Genomic DNA, 22,658 nt, shown 5'->3' on the forward strand with positions numbered 1-22,658 from the left:
TTTTGTTGTGAATTTAACTATAAGGGCGCATTTGCATGCTATAAGAAAACAGTGTTTTGTTGACACAAGAGGTCTTTGGCAGATTCCCATTAACTGTGTTGCAAGTGTCATCGTCTTCTCCTTTAGGTGGTGGTCACACGAGGCTTAGTTTCTAGTTATCTGCACTAGTTACTAAGCCTCCTTTCTGGTCATGCGCTAATAACTAATCTTGCTTAGTACAACTATGCATGCCTTGTTCAACTATGCCGAAATTGGCATAGTTGCAAAACGCGAAGGGGAATGAATTAATGCACGCAGAAGCAAAACCGCCAAGCGCAGGTTTCTCCAGCTTTGCCTCAGAAATGGCAGAGCCCAGATCCATTCCACTCTCGCCACGTAAGGCATGCAAGAGTGTGTAGCTTTATGTCTACGTGTAGGTCCTCACAGTTCTTGTCAGATTCTATCGAGCCATCGACTAGTCGCCACCTTGCAACCTCGAGTTGGCAATCCTGCACGTACTGAGACCTCTCACGTGACCACTCAAACCTTAAGAAACTTAAATTTTTAATATAAGTTCCCTTAGTTGGCATAGTTACCCATTACGGATAACTATGCCTCGTGTGATCACGCCCTTACTACACTGCATAGGACGAGAGAAGGTAGAGAGAGGAGGGCAGAGTTTTACCAACTCTGTCAAAATTGGCCGAGTTGTTCACTAGCTGACAAGTTTGCCCACGCCAGCAAAACGCTGCCCACAGCAGCGTGCGAATGCGCTCGCGGCTCGAGTAATTGGCGGAATTTTACGGATAAGATTGACCGACTGACGAAACATAAAAGGGTTGACTTTATAGAGCAACAACCAAATTGACCGACGAAAGATGCCAAGTTCACAAAGTAAAGGCGAGGGGCAGAAGGAGGGTGGGTGGGTTGACGAGGAAGAGACCGCACTGAATGCAGGGCGTCATTGGCAACTGGTGATCAGTGGTCGCTGAGCAGTGAGCCGAGGGGAGCCTGGGAGGGCGGCGAGCACTGTATATAATATGGGGTAGAGCGACGAAGACGTGATAGCGACAGTTAGTGAGAGAGGACGTTTCAGCAAGCATACTTTACAGTCTGTACTTAAGGTATACAATGGCAAAGGGGGGGCGGGCTCTACTAGTGGCGGCTGTTGTAATGATGATGCTGTGCGTGGCCTCTGCCGATGTGTGCAGCAACACTGTGAACCAGATCAGCGGCTGCCAGAGCTACGGGCTGGGACTGGTGACGCGGCCGTCGGAGCAGTGCTGCGGCCAGGTGACGAAGCTGAACCAGCAGACGCAGGGCAACATCCCCTTGCGCCGCCAGATCTGCAGCTGCTTCAAGGACTACATCAACCTCCTGGGCGTCCAGCGATTCAACTCTCTGCTCTCCATTTGCCAAGTGAAACTCGGCTACACAATCTCCGCCAGCACCAAATGCAGCCAGTATGTCTCTCTCCCCGCTCCTCTCTCTCTCTCTCTCTCTCTCTCTCTCTCTCTCTCTCTCTCTCGCAACGCGTCCTGAGTTCAAAACTCCTCTATTGGTTCTTGTGTGTGTGTGTGTGTGTGTGTGTGTTTTGTGGTGAGACCTCCCAAGTGTCCCTCTTATTAAAGAGGTCTCGAGCTCAAAACTCGTCTTACAGATCTTTGAGGTCTCTTTCAAAACCTCTCCCCTCTCTCTTCATATCTTCTCTTTCTCTCTCTCTCTCTCTCTCTCTCTCTCAAAATTGATTTGTACTGATACTTTGTTGTCCACTTATGCTTTGCAGGATCCGCTAGGCGCCCATCAACTCCACGTTTGCGTATAAAGAGCTTTTTGTATGGTCTCTCTCTTAATATGTAATAAAAACTCTTTTCATATTTAGAAGACCTTTCTCATGGTCAGCACGACAAAGTGGATCTATTCTCAACAAATTTTTCTTGTTTTGAGTTGAAAAGCTTGCACACTCTTGTCTCTTCTCTCTACTAAAAGCTTGCACTCTCTTGTCACTTCTGTCAAATAGCAAATGCTACTTGTGACTTGAAATTCTCCCGGTGTCCATGTCAAAATTTGAAGCTTTTACTGGTAATTACACTAAAACTTGTGTAAATTTGTCGGTTTTCTAAAAGGCAAGCTCAAAATGTAATCGGGATTTTATAATTTCAGTCGGTTAAAATACTCTAGACCCCGGTTTTTTTCTAACACTGCTTGTGAGAGTCGAATTGCCATTTTTGTCAGTGAGCTTCACAAAGGGAGCGTTTGAACAAACTGGCATAACTGTTGACAAAAGGCAAACTCTACCCATACTTGTGGGAAACCTACCTTTGATGAAAACCAACTTGAGTCGAGGTTCTAAGTAGGGTGCCAACCAGTATTTAAGGTATCTTTCTACTATTTGGAGCAATTACGGTATACTCAAAATCACATACAATCATATCATTCAACTTTCACATATCCGGCTGTAGTGTAAATTTCTCGTTGGAATGAGATATCTTAGTTGTAATTTCATAAAATATTAAGTTTGAAGCCAAAAAATTTTGGGCTTTATCTATCTATATACTAAAATATGGGGAGCCAACCAAACAATGGTTGGGCGCTCCCTATCTCCCACACCTCTCTCTCTCTCTCTCTCACACACACACACACACACACAAAAGTTCACTATGACGTTCATAAAGGCTATTGAAAAGAATTTTATAATAACTAGCTCGTGCGGCCCGCCTACGGTGGGTCTCGCTCACTCTTACTTATAATATACAATGGTAAGGTCTTTGGTGGTGGGAGTGCCTCCGATAGTGCTTAGGCATGTCCTACATAAGGCCTACATTTAGAGACAGAGAGAGAGAGAGAGATGTGCTTGATGCCCCCACGTGTACATACACAGCGGTCGGGGGGGGGGGGGGGGGGGGGGTACGTGATGCATTTCTACCTTGTTTGGGTCGAGCAGATGGTGTCCTTTCTTCTTGTCTATGCAAACTTCTATTCTGCTCTCTCTCTCTCTCTCTCTCTCTCTCTCTCTCTCTCTCAATTCCAACTCAGTTTTAGCTAGATAGGACACACAAAGAGATGGAGAACTAATGGTTTGGTCTCATAGGTCATTTTGGCCTCTTGAGTACGTTAATATATCATTTCGTATCTCTCATGTGGCAATCAACTTCATGCATCTTACGACATTAAAACTCTCTTCTTCTTCTTCTTCTCTCTCTCTCTCTCTCTCTCTCTCTCTCTCTCTTCTAGCTCAGTTCTAGCTAGTAGCACTTCTAGCTTCATTTTATATTTTTTGGTATCTAGACATGGTATTAGATTCAAATTAAGAAAAGAGTATAGATAGGAAAAAAACCGAGAGATGGAGAACTAATGGTTTGATCTCATGGGTCATTTCGGCCTCTTGTTAATATATCGTTTTATTTCTCTTATGTGGCAAACAACTTCAAAATTTGAAGCATTAATAGGAGTCTCCCCCCTATGTCGCTGTGTGTGTGTGTGTGTGTGTGTGTGAGTTCTTGCTAGTGGCACATCTAGTTTCATATTATTATTATTTTTAACCCAGACATGGTATCAAATTCACCAGCTTGTAATGGTTTGGTCTCATATGTCATTTTGGCCTCTTGAATACGCGAATATATCATTTCATTTCTCTCCTCCTCTTCTTCTCTGGCTAGAACTAGCAAGAGTCTCGGCCGCTCGTTCTCTCTCTACAAGTCTCTCTCTCTCTCTCTCTCTCTCTCTCTCTCTCTCTCTCTCTCTCTCTCTTTGTGGACTTTAAGAAAGCCTTTGATATGATTCCACATAACAATTTGTGGAGAAGGATGGAAGAACTCCAAGTGCCAAGTGAGTTTATGCTTGCGGTTTCTTGAATCTATGAGAAGGTGATTTGTCAATTGCGCATGGGAAGAGAAATTTCAGAAATTTTTGTAAGCACTATTGGGGTTAAACAAGGATGTGCATTGTCACCAACTCTCTTTGGTCTATGCATTGATCAATTGGAACAAATGGTACTTGACTTTATGCAAGAAGAAGGCATTGAAGAGGTCACTATTTGCAATGCGGTAATCATGCTTTTGTTGTATGCAGATGATGTAGTGCTTCTAGCACACACTTTAGAAGATGCACAAAAGCTTATGGTTGTCCTTGAGAAATTTTGCTTGCATAGTGGGCTGATTGTAAATGAATCCAAAACAAAGGTTATGCTTGTGAAAACCAACCATAAGGAGAAGCCATGCATTGTGTACAACAACGAGACACTTGAAGTTGTTGAGAGCTTTAAGTACCTTGACCTTGAGGTTCCATCCAATCACAAGTGGCATGAATGTGCTATGCGTCGTTTGGAAGCGGGAAAGAGAGCATATTATGCATTTGAGAACATGTGTAATGCGGGAAACATCAAGTGTTGGGTTCTCAAGAAGTATCTTTTTGATGCATTGGTGACACTGGTTCTTCTTTATGGAGTTGAAGTGTGGGACGGGAGCATCTCAAAGTCTACTTGGAAAGAGTTTGAGAATGTTCAAAAGCGTTTTCTTACAAACTTTCTCCAAGTTAAGACATAAACACCATATATGCTCCTACTTCTTGAGTCGGGATCTCTTCCAATTGAGGTTATGGGCATGGAAAGGGTTGTGGAGTACATGATAAAGATGCGTCAAAACCCCTCACATCGACTTCCTACAATTGCATGGGAAGCAAGCAAAAAAGTTCAAAAGACGCATAAAAGCAAGATCTTGAGCACGGGATGGATGCAAGACATAAAGAAGTGGTTTGGGAGATGGGATGCATTACACTTGCTACATGATGCTTCAATTGACTCTCAAGTGAATGAAGCTTTTCTACAACGCCAATGTATTACGGCTTGGGAGAAATCCGGTGGGTCACGCTTCATACATTACACCACCTATATTGCCCCCAACTACAAAACCATGTTCTTCGCTGAGAGAGGAAACCATACTCAAACTTACATGTTTGAGCCTATTCCCTTGTCCGCGATACGCACTATCGCAGCAATTCGGCTTAGCTCCCATTTCCTTCGATGCGAGATAGGGCGTTGGGGCAATGGAGAAGAGTCAAATCGATTGTGCACATTATGCTCACTGCAAGTTCGAGAGTCTGAGTACCACACACTACTAGAGTGCTCAGCTTTTGATCACATCCGAACTTGCTTCTCTCACATTTTCAGCCATAACTTAGACCTACACACTTTCCTCTCCCAGCCAAAGTGTGGGCTCTCCATTGCGACTCTCATCACTACAATTTTGGAGCATCGAGAATCACTCATCAGCCATACACATACTACATCACATGTAACTTTGGTCCCATAGGTCATATTTGACCTCCGAGGACGATAATAAAATCTATCTATCTCTCTCTCTCTCTCTCTCTCTCTCTCTCTCTCTCTCTCTCTCTCTCTCTCTCTCTCTCTCTCTCTCTCCCCATTGTGTGTGTCTCTCCGTCTCAATGTATGGAAAAGTGCCCTCAGCTTAGCCTTGAATTGGTTGAAAAATCAAAATAGCAGGTTGAAGCGAGGGAAAGAAGGAAAAAGTTTGCTTGGCAAATTTTAAAAAACATACTAAAATTTCAAAAATGCTGATTCTTTTGAAACATCTCACGATCATTTCATTACAGTAGACATTAATATTATCATTTCATTTCTCTCCAATTTGGAGCATTGACATGAAGAAGTTAATATATCATTTCATTTCTCTCCAATTTAAAGCAGCAGAATCACTCGCTCTATGTCTCGCTTCCCCTATGCATAACCCTCTCTCTCTCTCTCTCTCTCTCTCTCTCTCTCTCTCTCTCTCTCTCACACACACACACACACACACACACACATACACACACATACACACACACGCGCGCGCTATAGCTCTCTCTCTCTCTCTCTCTCTCTCTCTCTCTGAGCCGTTTTTTGACCTAGTAGACAGCAGTTCACTCTTTTGACCATAACTTGCGCATCCGAACTCCGATTTAGGTGATCTATAGCCTCAATCGAAGAGCACGAAGCCCTCTACGCATTGATGTAAAGACAGAATTTTTTTGTGTAATGGAAGGGTTTTCTGCAACAGCATCTTAGAACTGAAAAACCTGTCAAAACTTTGCGTTTTGTTGCCGACTTGAAGGCAATGTCAGACAAAACTTGCAAGGGTGGAAAAGCCACACTCGCCATGGAGAATGATGCAAAATCTCCAAGGAATTTGGATGCTAATCCAACCACATCATCTACAACAACCGAAGCAATGATCATGGCTTACTTGATCTCGTTACAAGAAACCGTCAACAAACAAGGTGAAGAGTTGCGCGTACTTGCAATGGAGAATGGTACTTTAAGAGTTCTCGTTGTGGAGAATGAGCACCTCAAGAAGGTTCTTGAAATGCAAACAACACACTTGATGCATCTTGAGAATGAAGTTCAAGAATGTAAACGCTCTCTTGTTGACATGAATGTATTGAAAGAGCGCTTGAGCAAAGTTGAGAGTGATCATGTATTGAAAGAGGAAACAATAGATACAATACGACATGATGTATGTGAGATGAGAAATGCATCCAAATCATGGGCTGATATATGTAAGGATAATGTGGTTTCTACATCTCCTATCACGCAAGCCGTTGTCCAAGCAAAGAATGTAGAGAATGTGGACACTCAAGAATTGCACGAACGACAAAAACGCTCAAAGAACATAGTCATTCGTGGAATCAAGGAGGAAAGCATGGAAACACCCCAATCCCTTGTAGTTGCTATTGAAGAGTTTTTTGCTACACACTTTGGCATGTCAGGAATCATGGATTACGGTGCACATCGAGTTGGAAAACAAGGAGTCCCTCGCTCGGGAGAAAGACCTATTGTATGTACCATGGCTGATGAGGTAAAGAGAAAGATCATCCTTGACAATGGTTGGACCTACCTCAAAGGAAGAGATTGTAATGTATATGAGGATCGCAATATTATGCAACAAAATGTACGTCGCAAAGCGTATGAGGAAAGAAGCAAGAAGGTTAAGGTATCACCTCAAGAAGAAAAGCCACTTAAGGAGGATGCAAGTCCACCCAACAAATAGGGACACATGATCTATGAGACCAACTCACGCTTGCGAATAAGCTTTTGGAATTGTAACGGGTATCCATGGAATGCAGGAATTGGCATTGATGAGCTTACCAATGACTCCGATGTGATACTTCTTGTCGAAACATGGGAGCATGATGCGCAACGAATTCTTGGATTTGACAAATACGATGTGCATTCTTTGATGTGGGCCAAAAATGCAAAGCAACGAAGAGGCCAAGGAGGCGTAGCATGTATGACCAAAAAGGGTTTGAAAGATGTTTCCATTGTCAAAGAAGATAAGTATAAACGCTACTTATGGCTGAAAATCAGCCCACCAAATGGTCAAGTCATGTTTGTGGCCGGTTGTTACATTCCTCACTATGAATCCAACTTTTATGCTTGCTTGAATATGGATAGAGATCAGCCCTTTGTTGAACTAGAGGAAGACATTGCTCATTACAAGGATCAAGGTGAAGTCATTGTTTTTGGAGACATGAATGCTCGCACAAATATGCTACAACACCACACACAACAAGTAGACATGCCGCATGTCTCAAGAAGAATGGATGACTCATACATGTATAATTGAAGTTCTAATGATGCAAAAGAAGTGGATCACTATGGAAAATCACTTCTACATATGTGCAATAGTACCGGAATGCTCATTGCAAATGGTGTATCTCTATGGCAAGGCACCAATAACTTTACATGTAGAAAGCACAACGGTGCTAGCGTGATTGACTATATGTTGTTCTCGGAAGCCACTCTAGAATGCATACAAAGCTTTACACTTGGTGAATGGAATCCGGAATCGGATCATAGGATGTTATGTATTGACCTCAAGTGTGGTAAACGGCCCGAGCATGTAGCCTCCAATCATGATGTGAATCATTTATACCTACGTCTAGACTTCAAACGAGCACTTATATATGCTGATATGGTGGACCAAATGTTAAGCATGATAGAGCATCAAGAGAGCCCAACATTAGAATGCAAGTGGAAAGTTTTCAAAGAAGTAATTTTCTCTTGTGCGAAGGAATGCTTTTCGGTGAAACACATGTCTTGCAAAAGGTCTAAGAAGGGTAGCACCAAGAAGAAATGGTTTGACATGGAATGTAGTCAAGCCCGAAAACACTTGCTAAGATTGGATGCAATCAAAGACAAGGAAGTTTACTTGGAATGTTCACACACATACAAAGCACTTGTTCAAAAGAAGAGGAGAAGGTGGGAAATCAAAAAACAACTTCTTTTAGCACAAGAGAAAGCACATGCATGTGGCAAGTTTTGGCAAAATCTAAAAGGCAAGCGCGTTGAGAGCTTTGGTGACTTGACTCTTGAGGATATGTATCTGCATTGTAAGAATCTCTATGAGCAACCCAATGTTGATAAGATGGAGTGTTGTAGCTCCCTTCCGTTTATGTCTCCTTTCTTTACCATTGAAGATGTATGCCGCGCGCTTGAGAAACTTGCTACTCGCAAGGCAGGTGACCTTCAAGGTGTCAAGGCTGAAATGATTAAATGGACAAGCAAGACAACACGATATTGGATATGCGATATGTTTAACCTTGCACTTCAGTATGGCATGCCTCATGATTGGAGTGCAAATTGGATCAAACCTTTGCACAAAGGAGGAGATGTAAACAATGTGAACAACTATCGCACTATAATGGTTGGTTCTTTAATGGCAAAGTTATTTGGATGTATCATGGAGATGAAGATAAGTGAATGGGCTGAAAAGAATGGCAAACGTGCACTTGGCCAAGCAGGTTTTCGAAAGCATCATAGCACTATTGATCACCTTGTCACTCTTCGAGTTCTTATGGAAGCGTCTCGATTGAAAGGAAAAAATTTGTATTGTTGCTTTGTGGATTTCAAGAAAGCTTTTGACATGGTACCGCGAGGAAATCTTTGGAGACGTATGCAAAGCCTTCAAGTGCCGAGAGAATTTATGCATGCAGTCTTTCGCATCTACCAAAAAGTGATATGTCGATTACGTATGGGAGATGGAATTTCAGAATTTTTTGCAAGCACTATTGGTGTCAAACAAGGATGCCCACTTTCCCCAACCCTCTTTGGGCTACTCATTGATGAATTGGAATGCATGGTTCTTGACTTTATGCAACAAGAAGGCATAGAAGAGGTTAAGATTGGAAATGCGGTGATCATGCTTTTGCTTTATGCCGATGATGTAGTGCTCTCGGCACATACCTTAGAAGATGCACAAAAGCTTATGAGTGTTTTGGAAGGCTTTTGCCTACATAGCGGGCTGATCGTGAATGGATCCAAAACCAAGGCTATGCTTGTAAAGACCCTCAATGATGAAAATCCATGCATTGTATATAACAATGAGAAACTTGAAGTGGTAGATCACTTCAAGTACCTTGGCCTTGAGGTTCCATCCAATCATAAATGGAAGGATTGTGCAATGCGTCGCTTGGAAGCCGGAAAGAGGGCCTATTATGCATTTGAGAACATGTGCAATGCAAGAGAGATCAAGTGTTGGGCTCTCAAAAAGTACCTCTTTGACACATTGGTGACACCGGTGCTTCTTTATGGAGTGGAGGTGTGGGGTGGAAGCATCGGGAAGTCTACTTGGAAAGAGTTTGAGAATGTCCAAAAGCGTTTTCTCACCAACTTTCTCCAAGTCAAGACACAAACACCCTACATGCTCTTACTTCTTGAGTCCGGATTGCTTCCCATTGAGGTCTTGGGTATGCAAAGGGTTGTGGAGTACATGCGTAAGACACAACGTAGCCCTTTGCATCGACTTCCTAGAATCACATATGAAGCAAGTCAAATGATTCAAAAGACATGCAAGAGCAAAATACTAAGTTCGGGGTGGATGCTTGATATCAAGAAATGGTTTGGAAGATGGGATGCATGTCACTTGGTCAAGGATGCGTCGATCGACTCCCAAGTTAATGAGGCCTTCTTACAACGCCAATGTATCACGGCTTGGGAGAAATCCAGAGGTTCTCGCTTCAGCCATTACACCACACACGTTGCCCCAAACTACAAATCTCTCTTCTTCTCGGAACGAGGTAACCGAACCCATTCCTACATCCTTGAGCCCATCCCGTTGAGTGCGATCCGCACCATTGCCTCCATTCGTCTTAGCTCCCATTCTCTACGCTGCGAGACAGGACGTTGGGGCACTGGCGAGGAGTGTCATCGACTTTGCACCATATGCCCTCGTCAAGTGCGAGAGAGTGAGTACCACACACTACTTGAGTGCTCAGCTTTTGACCACATTAGGTCCTCTTTTCCCCATATATTCAGCCATGATCTCTCCCTACATACCTTCCTCTCCCAACCACGATGTGGACTCTCTATTACGACGCTCATTTCAGCCATTTTTGAGCATCGAGAGTCACTTATGAACTCCACTCACACCACGTGACATGTTCATTTGGTCCCATAGGTCATATTTGACCTCCCAGGACGATAATAGAACTATCTATCTATCTCTCTCTCTCTCTCTCTCTCTCTCTCTCTCTCTCTCTCTCTCTCTCTCTCTCTCTCTCTCTCTCTCTCTCTCTCTCTCTCTTCGCACTTTGTGTCTAGACAGGCGGAAAAGTCTCTCTCTCTCTCTCCATTCGCATGCTTGTTGTTGCAAGGCACACTGGCCAAGTAGTAACGTGAGACGTGCATGTGCAGTAACATGAGATGTGTAGTCCCGTGATGGCATGCGCACACAAACACACACACACACACACAAACACATAATAGATTGGACTTAATCCCAAAGTTAGAGAAAGCACACAATTTCACACACACGAGCACACACGCACACATTTGGGATATACGTATTGATGAGAGATGCTTATCGAAACAATGACACATGCAACTACTTCACTCGCAAAAGAATGATGGACGGTGATGCGGACGTGTACACTTTTTATTTACAAGTCCAATTGATCCTTTGTATAATAAAGCTGGAAACAGTTAAGCAGGGTGCAAAACAACAGATGTAAAAATTATTGTACTCCTCAATATCAATCATTGTGGATAAAGGTTTTTTTTAGCATTTTATACCAGTAAACCCGTGGTTTTTTTTGGCAGTGTATACCATTCAAGTAATCAAAAAATCTCCACTTGCAGTGACAAATTGAAATTTTAAGGTAATATGGTATTTTGTTCCAAGATAAGGTGCAAGACCAGTTATTTCAGGAAGCAAAATACTGCTTGTCTTCGGTAATAGGTGAATCAAAACCCCCTTTTTTTACATAACAATTGAGTTTTTTTATGGGTATGTGTTCAAAATCTCCCCTGTAAAATGCTACTGTTGGAATTAGGGTTGCAGAGAAACACACACAGCTTGGAGAAGATGAAGGAAGCTCAAGGCAAACAATAGAGAGTGTGTTACTTAGTATGCAATGGAAAGATAGATAGCCCTAGAGTGATGGGCATATATACAATGCTCGGGGAAAAAACCTCCTAAAGAGGGTAAAAATGCCCTGTCGGTGCTAGTGTGTTCACACACATCACTACCACATGTATATGGTAACAAATCCCCCCTAGAGTGATGCGGTGAACGAGAGCTGGCACATGAGTAAAGCGAAGTGCCATGCCCTGAGGACATGATCAGTCCACAAAAGGGAGTAAGCCCAAAGCTTTGCAGAAAGCTTCAAGCTTCTCACAAGACAATGCCTTTGTGAAAAGATCTGCAAGGTTGTCCTGTGTTGGCACATAAGCCAAGCTGATCTCTCCTGTTGAGAGCCTCTCCTTGACATAGTGGTAATGCACCTCAATGTGCTTTGTGCGAGCATGAAAAACTGGGTTCCTCGCAACTGCCAATGCGCTCTGACTGTCAGTGTAGATAGTGTTGGCAGTGTCCTCTCGAACACCCAAATCAGCCATAAGGCGTCTAAGCCATACACACTCAACCGTAGTTGTGAAGACTGCCCTTTACTTAGCCTCACAATTCGAAGTGGCCACAGTAGGTTGCTTCTTTCTCAACCATGATATACATGAACTGCCAAGCATGAAACAAAAACCACTTGTGGACACTCATGTGTCAAAACAAACAGCCCAATCTGAGTCCGAAAAAGCATGTAAGTCTGGCGGCAATGATCCCCCCTTGGGATAAAACAAGCCAAGATATAAAGTGCCACTAAGGTAGCTGAAAATCCTCTTGGCAGCCTGCCAATGCTTAGACCCTGGGCTATACATAAATATGCTGAACTGTGAGACTGCAAACTGAATATCTGGCCTCGTGTTGCATACATAAATGAGGCAGCCAACAACAGTTTGGTAAAGAGTGACATCAGCAGGATCGCCAGCATCATGTAGACTCAACTTCAAACCTGTTTCCATGGGAGTGGCAATAGGTTTACAATCCTCAAGTCCAAACTTACATAGCAGTGTCTCTATGTAACTTTTCTAACACACAACAATACCACCATCACACTGCTTAAACAACCCCAAATATTTCATCTTGAAAGTAGAATTCAAATCAGCCTTGAATTCAGAAATATGTCTCTCATTGATCAGTAAATCATCGACATAAAGAACCACAATGAGAAGTACATCACCCTCACGCTTTACATACAATGTGCTTTCACTTGGACTGTTACGAAAGCCTCGTTTAACCAAATGAGTGTCAACTTTCTCATACCAAGCACAAGGAGATTGCTTCAACCCATACAAAGCCTTCTTACATCTGCACACTTTGTCCTTTTGTCCTTTTATGACAAAACCGCGAGGCTACGTTACATAAACTTCCTCAAATATGTCACCATTCAAGAAATCAATAACAATGTCTCATTGATGTACATCCCAACCAAAATGAGCTGCCAATGCACATAGAAAACGCACAGTACTCATACGACAAGTGGGAGCAAAAGTCTCTTCATAATCTATGCCTTTTTGCCGTGCATAACCCTTTGCAACAAGTCGAGCCTTATGGCGATTGATCTCACCATCCGGCTTGCGTTTCAACTTGTAAACCCACTTTGTACGAATGGCCTTTTTGCTAGGAGGCAAATTACATAAAGTCCATGTGTCATTTTGTATAAGTGCATCATATTCTGATTGCATGGCAGCCATCCAATTTTTTGAATTATGTGCTTCATCAAAAGACAGAGGCTCCTCAACATCATGTAAGCTAGACACAGCCAAAGCATAACAATCCGATGCATAAGATGCATGGCGAGAGCCGAACGGGTACGACTAGACAAAGGTGCTGTTATAGAATTGACATTTTATTATTTTTTGCAGCTGACAGGTGGAAAAGACTAGACCCAGCTTGTCCTATGCGAATGGATCTGTATATTAAGTACATTTTATTATTCAAGTGCTCTTTTATGAGCTTTGGCCATTTATGACCGGTCGGCCAGTTTGTACTCATTTTTGACCATTCAAGAAATCTATAAATGAAATACGTGCAAGAGGGAAATGGTCACTCTTGCACGCGGGGAGATTGCACCCAGTGTCTGCGTTGCTCTTCTCTCCTCTTCCCTCTTCTCTCTCGTCATGCCGGCGTAGCACTCCGCTCTAGGAGGTGTGATTGCATGCGCTCTCTTGCCCTCTCCCGCTCTCTGTCTCTCTCTATTTGCGTTGTGCTCGATTATGGATTTGTGAGAGTCGACAGGTACGTAGATTTAGTTTTTTATGTCTTGCTATGTGCTATTTTTGAGTATTTTGCAGGGCAGCCAGGCTTCTGGCTGTAGCAGTGGTATCAGAGTTGAGGCTACATTCTCGAGATTGGAGATTCTGATAACCAAAAGCTAAGTACTCTTGTTTCCTTCTGGTCTTCAAAATTTATAACTCTTTTTTTTTTTGCATAAAATCTGGCATTAGTTCTTTATTAATTTGTAATTACTGGAAAATATCTGAATAAGACAGTAGGAATGACAATTTTTTTCTATGAGCAAAGCTTACACAATATTAACGTATATATATATATATATATTAACAAGCAAGATAAATATCGTGATCTTAGGATCTGCATAGTAGACAACGAAGCAGAGTAATAGGAGAAGGATTGGAGGTGTTATGTCATAAGAAGTAGAGGGAATTAAAAATAACATAAATTTTCTTTTAGCCTATCCGTATTTTCTCATGGGATCCTACCCCAAGTTAATTAGGCTCCGAATTTATAATTAAAGAGGGTATTTCTTTGTAATACAAACGTAGAGCAGCATGGCAGACAGAGCTCGCGTGCAGCGTGGATGCAGTGGACCTTTACAAAATACACATGAACACCGGCCCCTCCAGCAGTCGACGACTACCTGCCAAGCCAGCTATGGTGATAGAGCACATGCTACTGTGTGTGTCTGTTGAGGATTCTGCCGAGCCAGAAATGATAGAGTACGCATGCAATAGACGAGGTAGTACCTCTTTGTGATCAAGCCATCAGTCTCTCTCGACTCGTGCTACCAACCACAGTTGCCTCTCTCAGGCCATGCGAGCCACATCCTCTTGATGCCCATGCAGCGGGTCTCGCTTTCCTACCCCAACCACCCATTCACTCTCTTTCTTTCTCTGTCTCTTGCCGCCACCCAGAATTGGTCTCTTTGTATCTCTCTTTTGCTGACGACCCCTCTTTTGTTCACCAACTATCACTCTCAGACACGTTTGCGCATTGCCCCCCTCTCGCAGACCTTCCACAACTTGGCTACAGCTGCCTTGCAGCATGGTAGCACTAGTGACACCGGCTAGTGTTCCAACAGTGCCGTTCCCCACCCACCCCCGGCCGCATGACAAGTTTCCTCACCCACCTGATAGCCTACCCTCACTTTTCAGAGCCACACAAGCGTAGCCCAGTTCAACTAGCTATTGCGCTTTACTACACATGCAAACACTGCATGGAGTTCGTTGTAGAGATCTCTCTTTCTCTTTCACTCACACTCACACATCCACAGCCTTACGCTGCCAAACCACTACCGTTCACCAGCTCGCATGGAGTAGCAACCTCCCAATCCAATCTGTGGTACAACATCCTGCAACAACGTGAAACCTCTCTCTCTCTCTCTCTCTCTCTCTCTCTCTCTCTCTCTCTCTCTCTCTCTCTCTCTCTCTCTCTCTCTCTCTCTCTCTCTCTCTCAACTGCAGCCACTCTGAGACTCTTGGAGTCTCGATGCATGCAGTTTGCCAACCCTAATAACAACGCATGGAGTTCATTCCGAGTTGTAGTTCGTGCAGTTTTTTAAGTTCGCAGTTTTTTTACGCCACACACACAACCGGTGATCGATTTTTTCCCTCAACAGTCCAACACTCTTTTCTCTCTCTCTCTCTACCACACACACACACAGGTCACGGAGAGCTCCTCTCAGACATGGCCTGGGCCTCTTACCTACAATATGTGGCTATCTTGCTTCTCTGTGTGCTCTCTTTCGTACTATAACAAACTCCCATGCACACTCCTCTCTATCAGTGCCACCATGCCTTGTCTATCTCTCATCTTCCCCTTTTCAGTTCCTTTAGAGCATGGTATGCCATCTGCTCTTTTACAAAGGCCTCCGATGCACCATCGTGATACAAGTTGAAGGTTTTGATAGCAAGTGGCACTCCAATGGCAGCTTTACCTTCAAGCACACTCGCGTGACACGACCTGTAAGACCAATATCTTTCATGCTGTACACAGGCAGCTTGTGGAAACTCTCAGATGTAAAGACATCCGTGTAGCAATTCGATACATCAAGATGGCTTCTCAAAGACATACAAGAGTGCAGCAAAAGGAGCCCAACAGCCCCTCAACATGGTACAGTGATGGAATGCCCAGAATATACCGATAAGCCATCTGACGAAAAATGGGCGGAGACAAATGGCGAGGCAGATGCAGAGCGGTGTCTTCTACAAGAAGAAGAACACGAAAGAAACCACCCACTTGGGCCATCTCTCTCGAAAGCATCTTATCTCTCTCCCTCTCAGAGCTACGACGCAAGAACGAAGTCTCTCTCTCTCTCTCTCTCTCTCTCTCTCTCTCTCTCTCTCTCTCTCTCTCTCTCTCTCTCTCTCTCTCTCTCTCTCTCTCTCTCTCTCTCTCTCTCTCTCTCTCTCTCTCGCATTGCAGCAGAGATCTCGGTAGCATGAAGGTCCAAGGACACGACCGGAGTAGAATCTGCAGGAGCGCGTAAAACCGGATGATTGCTTCCAGAGGCGAACATTGACGAATCTCGGGAAGGCCCACTGCAATACTTTCTCTGACGATGCTTTTAGACTGCACCTTTAGATTTAGTTTTTGTTTTTCACTTTACTTCATTTTATTTGGTACCCAGACATTGTACTCGATTCATACGGTTTAGTCTCATCGGCCATTTTGGCATTTTGACGTCGGGTAATATAACATTTCATTTCTTATCTGTCTCTCTTCCCCGTCCCACTACGACTGCACTATGTCGGGCATCCTCGGGCATTCACGACAATGCTGATGATGATTTTAGCATGTAGATTTTAGGCTTTTGCCTTAGCTTCTCACTTCACTTCATTTTATTTTTATACCCAGATATTGTAATTACCTCCATCGACATTGTATCATATCTAATTTTGGCCTTTTCAAGGTGTTTAATGCAACAATTTATTTCATTTCATTTCTTGCTCTCCTCATCTACTGCATCTGACTCCCCCCCACGACAGTGCCAGAAGTACACACTGACGAAGCTATGGAGCGACCGTTGCAATACTTTCTCAGACGATGCCCAATGTACAGCATCCTCAGGCATTGACACCGACGCTGATGACGATTTTTTCAATCTTTTGTTGTACTACATTTTATTTTGTACCTAGACATTGTATTGGATCCATAAGGATTATATCAATTTGGTCTCATAAGCTTTTTGCAGACAGTTAATACATTAAGGAAGTCATGCTGTCCTTAGTAAGCATATGTGCTTGTATTTTTTATCATCAATTCCGGTGTTCTCTTGTTGCATAAACACATTCAAAATAATACTAATCATAATAATAAAAATCATCACCTTACGTAGGTTCCATGACTATCATTGGCCAATTCAAAAATTGATGACCACATTAAAATTAGAGACGATAATCACGATCCCAGACCTTGGTTGCTGAAGTCAGATACTCATCGGCTGCAAGGTATCCACGGGACTGCGCAATTTGGGACGATTAGGCTCATCGACACAACATGATATGGAATTATATCAAATCATTATTATAATTTTGGCTAGGCAGTGATAATTTTTTCATTACTGGTTTTTGCATAATGTATTTTCTACTCATTTTTCTGCTTGCCGCCTGTAGTAAGAATAAAAATAAAAGTGGATACAATTAAATTTTTACACGCCTTGGGTCACATTAAGGCAAAGAATCCTTCCACATTAGTGATTGGTCCTTTCCTTTTATCTCATATAAATAGTCAGAATTTTCTAACTATGTACAATTCGTAAACCTTAAAGCAAGGACATCCTTAACCAATACCTCGTGCTAGTTGCACAACACAACCCCATTTTAAAATTGTTTGATTTTGACCAATGCAGGTAGCAATATTGCATTTTTTTCTAGAAATCTCTCACTCTCACGTAGCACATGAGCTGAGTATTCTAACAAGATAAATTGAAGCGTTTGCTTTTTGATTTCAAGTATGTATTGAGACACAAATGATGGGATAGAAAATGGTGTTTACAAGAACAGAATTTCAAGTAGTACGAGAGTTACACTGCTCAACACATGAGTTGAAATATTACAAGACCCTCATGCTCGCCACACACAGGAATTTTTATCGAGATGATTTGTCAATAAGCTATGTAGTTACTCTAGTGAGCTAAGGTGCTTTGGGATACTGAACAACACTTTGTAAGTACTTTGATATACTTCAAAGTGGTGTCACACAAAAAGCTAATATTTTTATGTCTAGCCTAGTCCATTGGTCACCAACACGCAGATTCGTCGATTTAGGCAGTGTGTAGATACTCATCTTGGTGCAGATCCGCCAATTTAGACAGCACATTGATAAATTGCAAATTCATGTTTTTTTTAAACAATATCAAATGCAGATTTGCCGATTTAGGCATCATTAATGCAGATTCGCCGATTTAGGCAGCACGTCATATTGGTGTAGATTCGCCGATGTAGGCAACACCAATCACACAATCATGCTGCAGCGGCTGGCCACCACTGTAACTGGTATGATTTTGTTACTCGGGTACATAATAAAAGTGATTTGGATTTGGACTTACATTGTGGAATTGGAATTGGATTGGTATTTGGTATCTGGCGATTATTACAGCAGTGTTTATGAGACTTGACATTATGCGATTGATGATGAGTGTGACCAATGATATCCTGATTCATTAGGGTATGACATATATTGCTTATTCTAGTGGTATGGAACACTAGAATAGGTAGTATGTGGATGACGGCAGGCATAAGCAATGTTGTCTAAATTTTATGGATTTTTTTCTTTTACTATTTGATACAAATTTCTAATCATTGTTTTTGACAAGTATTGTTTGCAGATTTTTACCTTCGCAACTGAGGACAGTTGCTTTCCAACGGAGAGGTATGTTATAGAATTGACATTTTGTTATTTATTGCAGCTGACAGGTGGAAAAGACTAGACCCAGCTTGGCCTATGCGAATGGATCTGTATATTAAGTACATTTTATTATTCAAGTGCTCTTTTATGAGCTTTGGCCATTTATGACTGGTCGGCCAGTTTGTACTCATTTTTTACCATTCAAGAAATCTATAAATGAAATACGTGCAAGAGGGAAATGGTCACTCTTGCACGGGGGGAGATTGCACCCAGTGTCTGCGTTGCTCTTCTCTCCTCTTCCCTCTTCTCTCTCGTCGTGCCGGCGTAGCACTTCGCTCTAGGAGGTGTGCTTGCACGCGCTCTCTTGCCCTCTCCCGCTCTCTGTCTCTCTCTATTTGCGTTGTGCTCGATTATGGATTTGTGCGAGTCGGCAGGTACGTAGATTTAGTTGTTTGTGTCTTGCTATGTGCTATTTTCAAGTATTCTGCAGGGCAGCCAGGCTTCCGGCTGTAGCAGGTGCATCCAATTTACTGTCACACAAAGTGTGCATCAGCCATTTTGGAATACCTCTAGCTTGCTCATTTTCAACCCTTTCCTCATCAAGTAAATCATGTACATCTGCATCAGTAATAGGCTGATCTAAACATTTTCAGAAACCCCCATAGGCTATACATTTGCCTCATTGGAAATTACATTCGTATTTCCATCACTAAAAAGAGGCAACAAAGTGTCATAAATGTCATGTGAGCTTACATTACTGTCTCTAGTACATGACAGCAAGGGCTGAACAGAATCTTCCACAAACACTACATCCCGTGAAACCAGAATACGCTTTGTTTGCAGATGATATAACCTGTAACCTTTGCTTTCAGCACTATAACCAACAAAAATACATTTGACAGCTTTATCATCCAATTTTCTGCGCTATGATTGTGGCACCAAAGCATATGCCAAATAGCCAAAAACATGCATGTGCTCAATAGAAGGCTTTCTATCCTGCCATGCTTCATATGGAGTAATAGACTGCAAAGCTTTTGTAGGACACCTGTTAAGCACATAAGTGTCACACATGATGGCCTCAAGCCAAAAAGAATGCGACAAAGCTTGACTTTTGACCATACATCATGCCATTTCCCTCAGTGACATGTTTTTCCTCTCAGCAACACCATTTTGCTAAGGTGTATAAGGCACTGTACATTGGTGTTTTATCTCACGACTAGCCAGAAATGCATTAAATTCATACTCCCCCCCTCGATCGGAACGGGGGGAGCCCATAGTACATTTCGAGACATTTTCAGCCATAGCCAGAAATTGTTTGAAGCACATAAAAACCTCGGACTTCTCTTTAAGCGGAAATACCCATGCATGCCTGGAGTCATCATCAATGAAAGTCACAAAGTAAAGGTAATTGCCCAAGGATGGAGTTTGCATGGGCCCACAAACATCACTATGCATAAGCTACAACCTGCATGTGGCCCGAACTGAACCATCCTTTAGAAACTTAGAACGCTACATATTACCCAAAATACAGCCTTCACAAACATGTTTGACAGGTGCTTCAAGAGGCGGCAAAAAAGCAACCATATCAGATTTCTGCAAACGCAGCAAACTGACAAAATTCAGATGACCAAAACGTGCATGCCAAAGTTTTGCATCTGAAATAGCCCTTGAATCTGCAATAGCATTTGCAAAATTTTGTCCACACTTGTCATACAAAGTGAGCTTATACAGCCCACGGCACAAAAGTCCAAATGCAACAATTTCATCACCAAAACTGAGATCATGAACTGTACATCTGTCATCCACAATTTGACTACAAGTCCAAGTCTAGCAAGTGGGGATACAGACAAGAGAATCTTCTTGATCGCAAGTACATAAAGTCCATCAACAAGTGTGAAGGAACTGCCATTTGGAGCAGTAAGCACAATCTTTCCAACTCCCTGAACCGGATAAGAGGCATTGTTGGCACAAGTGACTAAATTCCCATGAGGGACAGACTCGAGAGAGGTAAACAATTCATGATGTGAGGTAATATGCTTTGTAGCACCATTATCGAAATACCACACATGTGAATCTGCAGCAACTGACAAGCATGCATCATGGACAGCAGGATTGTAAGTGCACTTTGTGCTAAAAGCCCATTCTGTATCAACATCAACAACACGGTCTCCTTTCACAGAAGACTCAACAATGGTTGCATTTGTAGTGGAACCAATATTTGCAATGGAACCACCCTCTTTCTTCTTAGCCTCTTTGGCCTTCAACTTAGGACACGACTTCATCAAGTGATCATTAGCTTTACAATAATGGCAACGCATCTTCTTTTTGCCCTTATCACCAGAATTTCTAGACGAGTTGCTGCCAGCAGAATCATTAGGAACAGAAGTTTTGCCACTCTCAGCAAAACCATAAGAAGTGGCCGCATTGCTGTTACCACCCTTTCTTTGAGAATCAATAAAAGCCTGTTCAACTGCATGCTGCGTAGTTCTGTTTTTTCTGGAAAGTCACTCTTGCAACAGCTATCTGCATAATACATTAAAATTAACAACTTTAAGATTTCCTTGGGTCATCAGTCTCCAAGTACTAGCAAAAGTCTGGTAGGAATCTGGTAAGGCATCAAGAACAGTCTGCACAAGGGAACTGTCTGAAATGACTTCACCTGCAAAAATAAGTTGCTCATTGATATCCTTGACACCAGCAAGGAAAGTGTCCATATCATCTTCCTCATGCATTATCTTGGACTCCAGCTCTTTACGTAGCAAAGCAATTTTAGCCTCATTACAGCTTGCATAAAGACCTGCTAGAATATCCCAAGCCTGTTTTTCAAATTTTGCTGAACGAATGTGAGGAGCAATGGTGCGCTTCACAGACAATGCAGTCAATGCATGAGCCTGCACATCCTTTACATCCAAACGAGCTTGTTCTACCATAGGAAAAACAACTCTAATAGTAGCAATCCTTGCAGCAAGACCTACAACATCCTCAACATTGCCTACATCCTCAGAACCAGGACGTACATCAATGCCCTGCACAATGTTCTAGATGCCCTTTGACACAAGAACATGTTGCATCATATAAGCCCACATAGGGTAGTTGTCCCCATCCAGCCTGTCCTCAACAGCAAACATCTTGAACACATCTGTGTTGTTGTCAGCCATGGTAAATGCTGCACCTGATGTGAAAACTGCCCAAAAATAGGAGAAACGGAGCGGGAACAACACGTGCTATATAGCACAAACTATAGAAGACTATCAGGCACCTGTTATGCAAAAAACGGCACTGAAGGAAATTCTGCACAAAATGACGAAATAGCCTATGCAGTACTCCCTGTAGTGGAAACGGAGGCCGAAATGAGCCCGAATAAAAAATCTGAGCAGATCGAGCTCTACGAGTGTACCCGAAATTTTTGTCGACCTGCGAACGCTTTCCAAAGCTCACTGAAATCAGAGAAAGTGAGCAGGCGTGTGCTGGAGCAGCTGGCGACTGAGCCCGGGACGATGCAACCTGCTCTGATACTAATTGTTGGTTAGGGTTGTAGAGAAACGCACACAGCTTGGAGAAGACGAAGGAAGCTCAAGGCACAGAATAGAGAGTGTGTTACTTAGTATGCAATGGAAAGATAGATAGCCCTAGAGTGATGGACGTATATACAATGCTCGGGGGGAAAAACCTTCTAAAGAAGGAAAAAATGCCCCGACGGTCCTAGTGTGTTCACAGACGGTAGAACACATACATGTGGTAGTGATGTGGCCACACACATGACTACCACATGTATATGGTAACAGCTACAATCTACTAAAATCAACACAACATAGTTAAAACATGGTAGGTTATTTATGGACATACTTGGACCCAAAAAAATAGACACTTTAAACTATTATACAATGGTTGTTTTGGACATTGAGGGTTTTTTTTTTTTGACAATTGATATGCATTAAAACAGTTTGATAATCCAAAATAATGTACCATGAGTTATGGGTACCCGTAGAATGTAATACCTAATGCCTTCCAAAAAAATAGTGTAGGCTTTAAAACAAAATCCCTGGCAAGGTTAAGCAAAAATACGGTGAGACTGGCTAATACAAACAAACAAGTGACAGCATGTCACAGTTAAAGCGCAGTTCTGTGCAATACTGCTATAAAATAGCATGCGCAACATGGAAGCAAAACCAACGCTGAGAAAACTTTCTCTGCAACGCATAGCTC

General features: G+C 42.6%; 1 protein-coding gene across 1 annotated transcript; it reads left to right on the top strand.

Annotated features, from left to right (window-relative positions):
- Positions 1-1,018: 1,018 nt before the first annotated feature.
- Positions 1,019-1,910, top strand: LOC147465196 (non-specific lipid-transfer protein 4.1-like). The gene is made up of 2 exons (XM_086511295.1): positions 1,019-1,442; positions 1,766-1,910. Exons 1-2 carry the CDS (start codon positions 1,111-1,113, stop codon positions 1,773-1,775), a joined length of 342 nt encoding a protein of 113 aa, XP_086367421.1. The 5' UTR covers positions 1,019-1,110; the 3' UTR covers positions 1,776-1,910.
- Positions 1,911-22,658: the final 20,748 nt, after the last annotated feature.

The sequence above is a fragment of the Adiantum capillus-veneris genome, chromosome 1 (assembly GCF_014529385.1).
Source record: "Adiantum capillus-veneris isolate H3 chromosome 1, ASM1452938v2, whole genome shotgun sequence".
In the NCBI taxonomy this organism is placed as follows: domain Eukaryota; kingdom Viridiplantae; phylum Streptophyta; class Polypodiopsida; order Polypodiales; family Pteridaceae; genus Adiantum; species Adiantum capillus-veneris.